Source organism: Dinoponera quadriceps, unplaced genomic scaffold (assembly GCF_001313825.1).
Source record: "Dinoponera quadriceps isolate SergipeBrazil2010 unplaced genomic scaffold, ASM131382v1 scaffold3290, whole genome shotgun sequence".
Classification (NCBI taxonomy): domain Eukaryota; kingdom Metazoa; phylum Arthropoda; class Insecta; order Hymenoptera; family Formicidae; genus Dinoponera; species Dinoponera quadriceps.
This window is the reverse complement of record NW_014558496.1, coordinates 431,885-442,959: the sequence shown is the minus strand read 5'-3', so window position 1 is coordinate 442,959 and position 11,075 is coordinate 431,885. Positions and strand designations below refer to the sequence as shown.

At 46.1% G+C, this 11,075-nt stretch overlaps 1 protein-coding gene across 1 annotated transcript in view; it reads right to left on the bottom strand.

Annotated features, from left to right (window-relative positions):
* Positions 1–4,416: 4,416 nt before the first annotated feature.
* LOC106749890 (cysteine-rich secretory protein 2-like) overlaps positions 4,417–11,075 on the bottom strand; it is a 62,636-nt gene continuing 55,977 nt past the window's right edge. The window contains exon 6 of the mRNA XM_014629805.1: positions 4,417–7,775. Within this exon, the coding sequence (XP_014485291.1) occupies positions 7,520–7,775 (256 nt within the window). The 3' untranslated portion in view covers positions 4,417–7,519. The remainder of the gene's footprint in view (positions 7,776–11,075) is intronic.

Here is an 11,075-nt window from a genome sequence, read left to right as displayed (position 1 = left end):
CAATTAGAAAACGATTGGCCATTCAGAAGCTGAGATATTTGTAATTAGAAACGATACGTGTTCTTTCAAGTTAATTTCTTATTATTATATATCCTATTTAAGTTTTACTTTTAATTTCCTCAAAACCACATTTAGGATGTTAACGAAAAACTGCTATAATATTAAAGATTAATAAATAGGACTATTAAATATATAGATATTTTTTTATGCAAAAATTTCAGAACCATTGACTATTTCAGTTTTGAAAATATAGGTATGGGAAATTTATAATTTATAGTAATAATAATGCATTTTATTTATTTTAAATAAATTTAAAACAAATAAAATTGATTATTAACAAAGTTATTGTACAAAACGTAAATGGGGGAAGGCTTATTTCACTTTCTGTTCCGTATGAAATATTTTACAGTAAAAAATTAACGGAAATATTTAAATTGATAAATTAATATCTTTTGTCAGTTGTTATTACTTTTTCTATTATCTGTCGCCTTTTATTTAGTTATCGTGTAAAATAATCGTATATAATTTCATTTTCTCGAATAACAATTTTTTTATTTTCCATATCATTTTTCAATATATTACACGTATAATTGTCGAGATTCAATTTCTTTTTTTCATAGTTTATCATTTCTGTTTTATTGCACATAAAAATCAAGATAAATCGTTCAACTTACATTTATTTCAATATGGATTATTAATACAACTATCATAATATCGTAGTTTCAATGAAAATTCGTCAGACACGATGTATGAAGTATTTATAAACGAACTTACGTTACAGATGATGATATTCCTGATCATGTATAGTCCCGTTTATGTTAAGATTCTTGTTGTACGTCGACCTAACTTTACTGTCAAGTGCATGCTAACTTTAAGGTCGGTACTTAACGTAACTTAACGCGTTACGGACTTAACGTGCTTCTGTGCGAAGGCCTTCTAACTCGACACACTTAACGTTCACCGTCGTTGTTATCATCCGACCGGCAGCCACCGGGCAGCTTATTCGCGGATTCGTGTTACCTCGAACGCCGTTCACCGGATTCTTTCGCTTTCAGCGACGTTAGCGATCTGTAAATTCAAGGCGGGATGCGAAGACTCGCCAAGTTGAAATCTGATAATAGACGAGGAATCCCCGACAGCGGCCGAATGAAATCGTACGTGTGCGCGAGAGAATTTAGACAGTTATAAGACGGCGGGAAGCTTCGCTCTCTCTCTCTCTCTCTCTCCGGCATCGTCGCCGTATCCGCAGATCCACGGGAGAAACTCCTTCGAAATTTCACTTTATCCTCCCGATAAACGGACTCCTGATAAATGCACTTCCGCAGCAGTCAGAAATAAGAACAAAACTGCTTGCTTGCTTGCGCGCGAGAAGTATCGATCTGACGCTCTCGGGAGGAGATGCCCGACGCCCGTCGACGGTATCCTCGATGAAATTTAACGTCCCACTTTTCCCGCCGAGGAAATCCGATCAACATTAACAGATCACGATCGCCGGACGGGTGCGACCGCGTGAAATCCCGAATAATTGCGCGCCCGCGCAATCAATTATTCGCGGCTGCGTAAACATTCGCGAACGTGCGCAAACATCGGCATGCGCGGGGTGCGTGCGCTGTAAAGAAAACATATAATATTCGAGCGTGATATTCGATGTGCGATCGAGCCGTGTGCATTACGGACAAACCGCGGATGTGGAAGTCTCGTCGGCGAGCACGTCCCGCGGGCCGAAAATCGCTGTTGCTTTTCAGAAATCCTCCCGTGGATCTCACCGAATAATTAGGAGCGCGGCTGCTCCACGGTCTAATTACTGGCGATCAATCAGTTGACGATAGCGCGCCCCGGGCACAGTTAATGCGTTCATAAATCAAGCCTCCGCCGGACCGCCGCGGACTTTAACACACAGCCACGGCGAATTACGTGCGACGAATCGCTATTGTGGGCCGCGGAGGCCGCGTATCGTATTGTTTAATGCGCTGTCCGACAGACAGGTGCGCGAGTCTCGCGTTACTCAGGGTCGAATTCAAGCCGTGGTCTTTTGCCGCCTGTCGTTATCAGTCGACGCTGCCAATACAAATCGAGTATCCGGGACCGAAGACTTTTTATGTAGGACGTTGTCGCAGGTTTTTAATGGAAGATATATATTCAAGTTACAGCGCCGACCGAGGCTCTTCAAGGCCACGCGGGAAGAAAAGTTTGGTCGAACGATTTAGCAGATAGTGGACGAGCCGGGTGCGTTTTGGTTGAGGGAAGCGGAATTTTTGGTTATAAGAATCGAACTTGGGTCGTAAGAAGCGGAAGTTCTGTTTCCTTCAAACAAGAAGTTTGGTTCGTCCACTGTCTGATAAATTCGACAAAACTTTCTTCTTTTCTATGCTGGTGCGTCTACAATTTCTGGAATTTATCGGGACTGATGCAAATTACAATCCTTTTTAACGGAACTCTATATGTTTTTCCCCGTAAAAATAAAAAAAAAAGTATTCTCCTCTCCAGTCCGCGTAAAGTAAATAAAAAGCAGACATTAAGTTTAGGTCAATAAAAAGTTAATTATTCCCCGCGCCCCAGATATTCCATATATTTTATTTATATTTTTACTTCCTGACGTACTCCGATATCAAAAATTGAGTATTTCGTTAAGTATACAACTCGATTGATTTTATCTGAAAATTCTTTATGTGCGCGATAACTTGGAGAATAAATAAGAAGAAATGATAATAAAAGACCAAATGGATACTTTCGGATCCCTAAGTAATTGCGGAAACGCCCGGGTATCCTGGCATCTAGAATTGGCATCTCACTGTCGTGTGACATGCTCGATACGAAAGAATAATTGCGCGACTTCAAACCGCGTAAGATAAAACTCACCAACTTGAAAAGCTCTCACCGTATTCCTCGGTCGTCGATTATCCGAGTGCCCGGCGAAGTACAAAAAGGGATTAAATTCAGCGGACGAATCTTTCGCCCCGATTGGCCGATCTCAATCGTTCCTTCCCTCCCCCCGTGGAAACCGTCGAAAGACGGAAGGAAATTGCCCGTTCACGACAATGCGATCTTTGACGTAAGCGCGTAGCGGCATTATCGGCGTCGGAATGGCGCCGTCATTCGGCTCCGTCGTCGACTCTCCAGCGGGTTCCTCTCATTCAAAGGCATTCCGCGATGCGACAACAGGCCTCCCAGCTTTTGCCGGTCCTCTCGGCTCATGACGGACGAATCGGCTCGAACGGGTGTTATTCCGCTCGGTAAGTCCTGGAATCACGGCGAATCAGCTTTCGCCTACGCCCTTTGACACCGTCGGAAATGATTATCGCCGTGTTTCGATATGAGCTGGTTGAATTTGTCGATCGACGGACGGAGTGATCTTTATCCGGTTTTTCCTCTATTATCGTTACTTCTTAAGAATGCTGTAGCTGTAGCTGTAGTTTAAGAAACTCTCCGATACATTGTCTAGTTGTATTAGTATTATAATTTTTTCGGGACAATTGCAACGCTTCCCACATGCCGGGAAAGTTTTGTCTCGGGAAATTGCCTATCCCTATATTTTCGAATTTTGAGATTACGAATTGCCCGGAAATTGTCCCACTTTCACAAGTCTCAGGGATTTCGTCGTCGACATTAGCATCTCGAGAATGTTTTTCCGATCACCGTACGTATTTGAATATAATCAGTCAGAATCTCGGATCTCTCTCTCTCTCTTTCTGAGAGAGAAAGAAGACGCGAAAGCGAAACAAGTAATACGAGTGATCCGGTATCCGCATCGATGTAGCTGTACGTACGTAATTCGATATGAGGAAATCCCAACGCCCGGCGACTCCATTTGAAAACCACGGCGAAGTTCCCGGACGCGCAGTTTGAAAAGCATTCTTAAGCCCTTCGCGGCAAAAAGACCACGCACTCCCGGCGCGACGTTAACTCGAATTCACCGACTGCATTTTCCCAGGAACCCGAACCGGTGGAGGGTGACCATCCCTTCCTCCCCCCCTTCCTCATACAGCTTTAAAGCCCATCGATTTATTCGCCGCATAATTCCCGCTTAATCCCTCGATCCACGGCAACGAATAAATATTTCTGCGCGATTAAGTGCGGCCCAGCGAACAGCACACGTCCGGCATACGTCCGCTCGCCACGTCGGAAATGTGATTACGCTTTATCATATTTAACGACACGCCTGTAAATTTATCGGGGATTAAGAGAGAGCTCTCGAGATTTCTTTGCACAACGCGTAGTATAGCGTGTATACACGGCCCTCACCGAGAGAGGATAATCCTTATAGCGCACGCGTGCTCATTATTATATTATTATTAATCAATTTGATTGCCGATTAAAGGCGCAGCACCTGTGAAACGATTCAAATCGCCGTTGAAGTAAGCGCCGAATCTGGCTGAGAGAGTAAAATGATTACGCACAGAGATAACGAGAATGGTATCTGTATTTACAGGATGTTTATTATATCATTCTCTTGTAAATGGACAAAGTTATTACAGTTTTTGAAACGGTTCTTTTTTTTTTATATTTCGAGCAGTATTGTATTACACATTCACTTGTTATATCTCTTGAACGAACTCCTTAATTACCGACGATCAAGTTTCCACTTATTATCATCGACCACACACGCTCGCCATCCGTCGCACGTAATTGTATTTCCTGCGGATCCCTCCCCACCCTTCCCCCGTATTATCGGTATTATCGCCCTATGATTTACAATTCGCTCTTAACTCTTTACCGCATTTACCGCATGTATGTATGCCACGTGTGTGCATGTATGCCGCGAAATACTCGAAGTTCGCTATTTTTTCTTTTCCTATAAAAAATAACGACAAGGAGACTTTTCACACACACACACACACACACACGTACATACATACACCAAACTGTATTAGTATTATACTTAACTTATACTTGTATTTCTCTCTTGCGCGCAAGATACTCGATCGAACGCCGCTTATCTGTACATCCGCAGTTCTTCCGCGGTTCCTCCCGCAGAAAGATGGTATGCGACGTTCTCGACCATCTCGGTCGGTCGAGACGCGGGATTCCTCTGCGTTCGCGCTGCCCCGTAGATCCTCGTCCTTCGGTTTTGCCGAAGAAGAGCCCTCTCTCTCTGTCTCGCACGCGACGGACGTGCGTCGGACGTTCGACACTCGTTCCCAATAAACACGCACCGTTCTCATACCGATATGTATCCCCCCGAAAATTTCATCGCGAGAAAGAAAGTGGTTGTATCACTAGTAGTTTTACTTACGCTCTGTACGCTCTGTTTGTCCAAAATATATATATTTTTTTTTTCCGCTCGTAAGAAAGATTAAGCGGTAAAGAGTTAACTTCGCAGTCCCGACTCTTCGATACTGCGCGCGCGTAACGCTAACGTTAAGTCTAAGATAAAAAGAACTGATAGGTTACTGCGACCGTGAACTAACGGAGGGTAGTTTTACCGTCGTTACATCGAGACAAGAAACATCGACGCGTCCCTCCCCCCCCCCTCCCCTCCGAGGCTTGCTCGTTTTCCTCTTATTTTTACACTGTCGTATGTCCCCGTCCCCTTAACAATTAGCTAAAATTAGTAGTACAGTCGTCTATCGCCTAGTAATTGTCACAGTTTCGATATGTAAACCCATCGGATTATTTATTTACACAGTTTCCGGTGATATATATATATATATATTTCGAAGTATCTCCGTCGTTCTTCGCGCGGCCGTGGGGGGCAACGTCAGCGGAATTCCACGATTGGCCGAAATGAGATCAAGCCGAGTTAATTCAGCGCGCGTTATCCGTTAAGTGAGTTTTTCGATTAGCGCGCCCGATACCTGCGTGCATCTCCGAGCGCGCGGAACCTATAATACCGTAAATATTTCATGCACGCAGGGACGGTGAATATAATCCTTTCGGTGACAACGTAAGCCGCTGGAGTCTGTTACGCGCTGTCCACGCTGCACTGCGCACTGCTGCATATCGGAGGAAAAAAGATATATATATATGTGTGTGTGTAAAACAATCGAGGCGAAAATCGCGAAAGAATATACGTCACACACGTTGACGTGAAGTTATATGTATGTTACCGTCTGCTCTGCCTCATCCAAAGACACGCACGATCGACTACGTTGTATCATCGGTGTGGCGTTACATACGGCGACGTGAGAGACACACACACGCGACGAAGAGCTGCGATTACCTTCACTTACAGGTGTAAAATCATTTACTTGTACATATTCGAAAGTTATACAGGGGGTTGACGGGTGGCTCTCCGAATCAGGCCATACATGCCTTAACCAGACAATTGTACCGTTAGAAAGAGCAAGTACGTTAAAGAGTTGATGGGATGCGCGTTGAAAACTTGTGCGAAAACCGGCCCTGGAACCTTGTTTTTCCACGTTTCACCACTGTGTGTGCTTACGTGTGTGTGTGTGTGTGTGCGCGCGCGTGCGCGTGTGCGCATCGATTAGAGAATTATTTTCGCTCGCGTCAGTTGGTCGCACGGGGAAAGAAAGAGGACCGAATAATTTTTGCATTTTAATCCCGGCGCACTAAGACGACGCGTGAAGCTCACCGATGAAAAATTAATCCCTTCCCTCGATTCGCTCAAGCTCCTTTGACGTAAGTCATCTCGGCTTAACCTTGTTCTCGTATTAAATGAGAAATGCTGCTGGGACGAGTGTGAGCGAGTGTAAACGTCGAGATAAAGCTGGCGCGTTGAGTCGAATAACAAGGTGAGCATTCTGATTAATGACAAAGTAACCCGACCGAGGAAGCAAATTGATGAATTGTTATAATAATACATGCGTTAGAAGTACATAACATTGGTTTCACTCGAAAGTTCTAAAAACGCATTAGATTCTAATTGTATTGAATTGTTTGGACTCGTGGCGAAATTTTCATTAATTTATAATACGTTCTCAAAATCGACGGAAGTACCTGGTGACATGTGACTTTAATTTTGTCCCGATACTGTATGTGACACATGTATATTATCGGGAAGTGAGCTCCTCCGGGGAACCGGAAGCAGGGGATCGCACGCATCACGCCCGGAGTCGTTAGATCCGCGTGGAGTCCGCGAATTGTACCGGCGGTCCCCCGGAATCCGCGTGATCCGGGTTCTCCGCCTACAGAGCGGCGAGAGGNGGGGGGGGGGGGGGGGAGGTGCGAATTCCGCGCCTCTCTCACTTCATCCGCCGCGTTATTCCCGCTTTGTTACTACCGCTTTGCCCTCTCTGTCCGTCCGTACGACGACGCTCGGCGGTCGGGAAGTCTCTTGTCGAGCTCTCGTCGAGCTTTCATCGAGCGAAACAAACGTAATCCCATAGTCGTCCCATAGTCCACAGAATCGTCGTCGTACTCGCCACCGGGTCCGCGTGTACGTGAGACGGAGAGATGACGAAGGTTTTCAAGGGGGAGGACAGAGAGTGAGAAAGAGAGAGAGAGATAGAGAGAAGGGGGAGGGGCAGGGAAGGAGGGATGGTGGTAGTTTAGTTTGGCGATTAAATTATTCATGCAACTCGGTGGACCCAACCAGCGCGGCCGAGCGGCCCTCCTCCTACCCGTAATGGTAGTAGATCTTGTCCTTGCAATTGCACGTGGCGCCGCAGAACTTCCGACGCTCGCGGCCCTCCTTGGTGTCCGTCTCGCAGACCCAGGAGCCGAACGTCCTGACCAGCTCGGCGCAGTTCGACCACAGGTCGGTGTAGTAGCAGGCGTTCGTGCAGAGCTGGCTCCGCTCGCAATGGTCCTTGCACATGCTGCAGGGCCTGCCGGCCACGTAGGGCAGGCCCAGACGACCCCTGTAGTTGCCACTGCGAAGCAGAAAGCAGATACCCCGGGCTGTTGCGTTGAAAATAGCGGGGAGAGCGCGGGAAATGTCTCCCGCGGTAGCGCTTCAGCAATTAAGGTAGCTGGTTTGCCAAACTATTTTCGCAGGAATCCTTGGAATTTTAGCTGCGTATTGATGAAGAAGTCTCTTAATATCGTTGTGAAAATCCAGCATTCTACAGACCAACCAACTTAATGCGATTTAAATATCGTAAACACAGCGACGGAATCACGCCGGTCCGGCCCGACGCGCTTCATTTCGGATCGACGGCGTGGTGATGAAAAAAGGAGAGCTTTTCTGTGTAGCGTCGCGCGCGAAGAGCGTTTGAATTTAACATTAGCGGGATTAATTCGTTATTCACTGCGTTATTCGCTCGCGACGCGACAGAATTTTGGTCTCTCCATTGTTTTTTTCTTCTCCTTCTTTTCCTCTGCAGAGGACCGAAGTCGCGGCCGCGCCGCGTTTTCGCATTTTCGCGGAAAATCGTTCCCCTCGTAGGCGGCAGCCGCCTGACTTATTCGATTTTCGCTCGACCGCGCGATGCGCTGCTCGAGCGGTTTTCGCGAAATAATTGCACCGGGGCGAGGAAGAGGGGGGGACTTCTGAGATATATCTCTGTGTAACGGCGCAAATACCTTTCGGCCCTGCGACCATTCGCGGCGCGCATTAACGCAAAGCTCGCGGAAAGAGCGCCGAGCAATTTGCAAATGGGCCAACGAATTTACATCCAAAGTATTTTTCGGAACGAGTCGCGCGTCTTAAACGATCGCAGGAGGCAGGCAGGCAGGAGCGAGGAAGAAGGGAGGAAATTTCTCTGGTTCTCCGTCCAAAGGCCCGGTGCTCGGGCGTTATTTATCCACGAAATTAATTACAAGATAGAGCCGGTGTGGAAGAGCGGCGAAGATAAAAGGAAGGATAAGGTGGCCCACCACCATGTGACACGGTTTATTTATTCAAGAGCCGTGCGCGCCGGCTTTGCTTTTCGCGGCGAAATAGGTCAGGCGTCAAATACACTGCGGGAGAATGTGCGCCGCTTAACAAGAAGTGCAGATCGATGTGCAAAATGGGCATATGAAATGATCCCGGAAGCCCCGCGTTCTCCGCCTTTTATTCCCCCGCTCCGCTTTCAGTTCGTCGAAAGCGAAATTCTCCCTAAGATCCTCTCTGCCGCGTTTTTCCGGTATTCCATTTTTCTGATTCTTCAGTTGCGAAGTTCGCTCTCGAAAATTTCCAAGATTCAAGCGTCGCCGTCGCGTTTCTTTTACTCCCTCCCTTCCCGTTTTAAGGATTCTCCGCGCGATATTTACATATTCCTTCCTGCGCTTTTTCGGATTTTCTCCGCTCGTATTGTCATTTCCACACGTCGATTCGCTATACCAAACGTTCCCTTTGAAATCGTCCACGACGAATAACCGTTCCGTCATCTGTTTTCGTTCTCGGAGCTTAATTCTCGAGGAGCACTTTCGGTGACTCGCCGGCAGCTCGAAAGCCATTAAGCGTCTCTCGACCTTTCCTCCGACAAAAATTGACTTCACATTTCCGACCGTTATATTTCACCGTTCTCGTCGCACCAAATATTTGCATTTTATAAAAATCTTTGTCTTCGTTTTTCCACGTTCCTCTGGAAACGCGCGGAGCTGATGAGTTTGAAGAGACTCGCCTGGTCGCGACGGGGAAGCTAATACCGCCGGCGTGTGTGTATGTGTGTATTTGTCCATTAGTATGTCGCCTTGTAACGCGAATATATGAAGCTGTGCAGAGGAGCTCGTCGCCGATCGTATTAGAACGGATCTTGCGGAAAATTTATCGGGTCTGCGTATTGCGGAGGATCGATATATGAGGGGTATATAGCCGCGCGATTTGTAGGAATCCTTAGTACCGAACCGGATCGCCAGCATTTTTGTAGGGACTGCAGGGGCGATAAATTGCGAGCGGCCGAAGCGGATTCTAATTGCGATCGAGTCGTCCGCGCGTGAAATCTCCCCGAGATCAATCATTGATTTTGTTGTCACTCACTCGAACGGCTCGCCCAAGAACGCAACTGCGCGGAACGCTGTTTGTAACTCTCCGTTCCTGACGCTTCGCGTTTAACATACCGAACGAGATATATTCGAGTAAACTTTGAAGTTCCGCCGACACAGAGAGATCAAAATTGGTGAGTTCGAGCAGAAAAGCGAAAACGCGAAACTTTTAGCTCGCTTCCGGATTTTATCGGGAAGACAGACGGATCTCTGCACGGGAGAAAAATTCTGCATCGCATTAACCAGAACAGGAGCAACTAGACGTTTTTCTGTTTTTCATGCAGATATAATAATAGACGTCTAAATTGCGTGATACTCATCTTCACTTGAAATTATTTCTCGGAGGTGATCGATGTTATTCTCTTTTCAGAAATCAGCGATATTTCTCTTGATTCGTCGTGACAAGTATTCTCTTGCGCAGCAAATTACTTCTCGCGATTTTCCTCGTCTAATTTATACCGTGTTAGACGGTGTTACACGCGTTTCTCGTTAATTATTAAGCCCGGAAAAATCGAGCGGTCTCGATGAGAAAAACTTCTAAGTATTTTATTCCGCATATCGTCCTGTGGTGTGCTTTTCACCCCATGTGTATATATATATATATATATATATATATATATATATATATATGTGTGTGTGTGTATATATGTATTCCACCTGGCAGCCATGCTACAACGAAAACCATAAGTACACTGAGAAAGTATGCCATACTGGTGACAAAGAGAGCCGTCTAAGTGCCACAATGGGCATGACAAAGACGAACGAGCTATAACTCCCGCTGACGCTGCATATATTCCGCACCGGTGTCACCATTTTCCTTGTTTTCCTTGCTTACCTTGTTCCTCCTGTTTTCCCTCGAGTACATATAGGTGTGAGAGAAAGGAGAGAAAGAGAGAGAAAGAGAGTGTATTTGTATGAACGTGAATACTTGTATATATGTGCCTGTGTCTTTCTCTCTCTCTCTCTCTCTCCCCGTTTGTCTACCTGTGTGCATGTGTGTTACGTCTCTTACACACAGTATATAAATATAGGATTTTACATATTTCAGCTCGTCTACAGGAAGCTTATGCGCCATGAGTTTGAATACACATTGGTTACTTTCGTTCGTAGAAAAGGCTGCCGGTCAAATTCATACATTTCACACGAGGTGTCCGGAGGGAAGTTCGTACCGACCCCGGCAATCACTCGCGAAGTGAAAGCAATTCTCTGTGTTACCAAACTCCCAAGCTCAAGTGTGCTCGTTGCCGCATCGCGCGAACAGT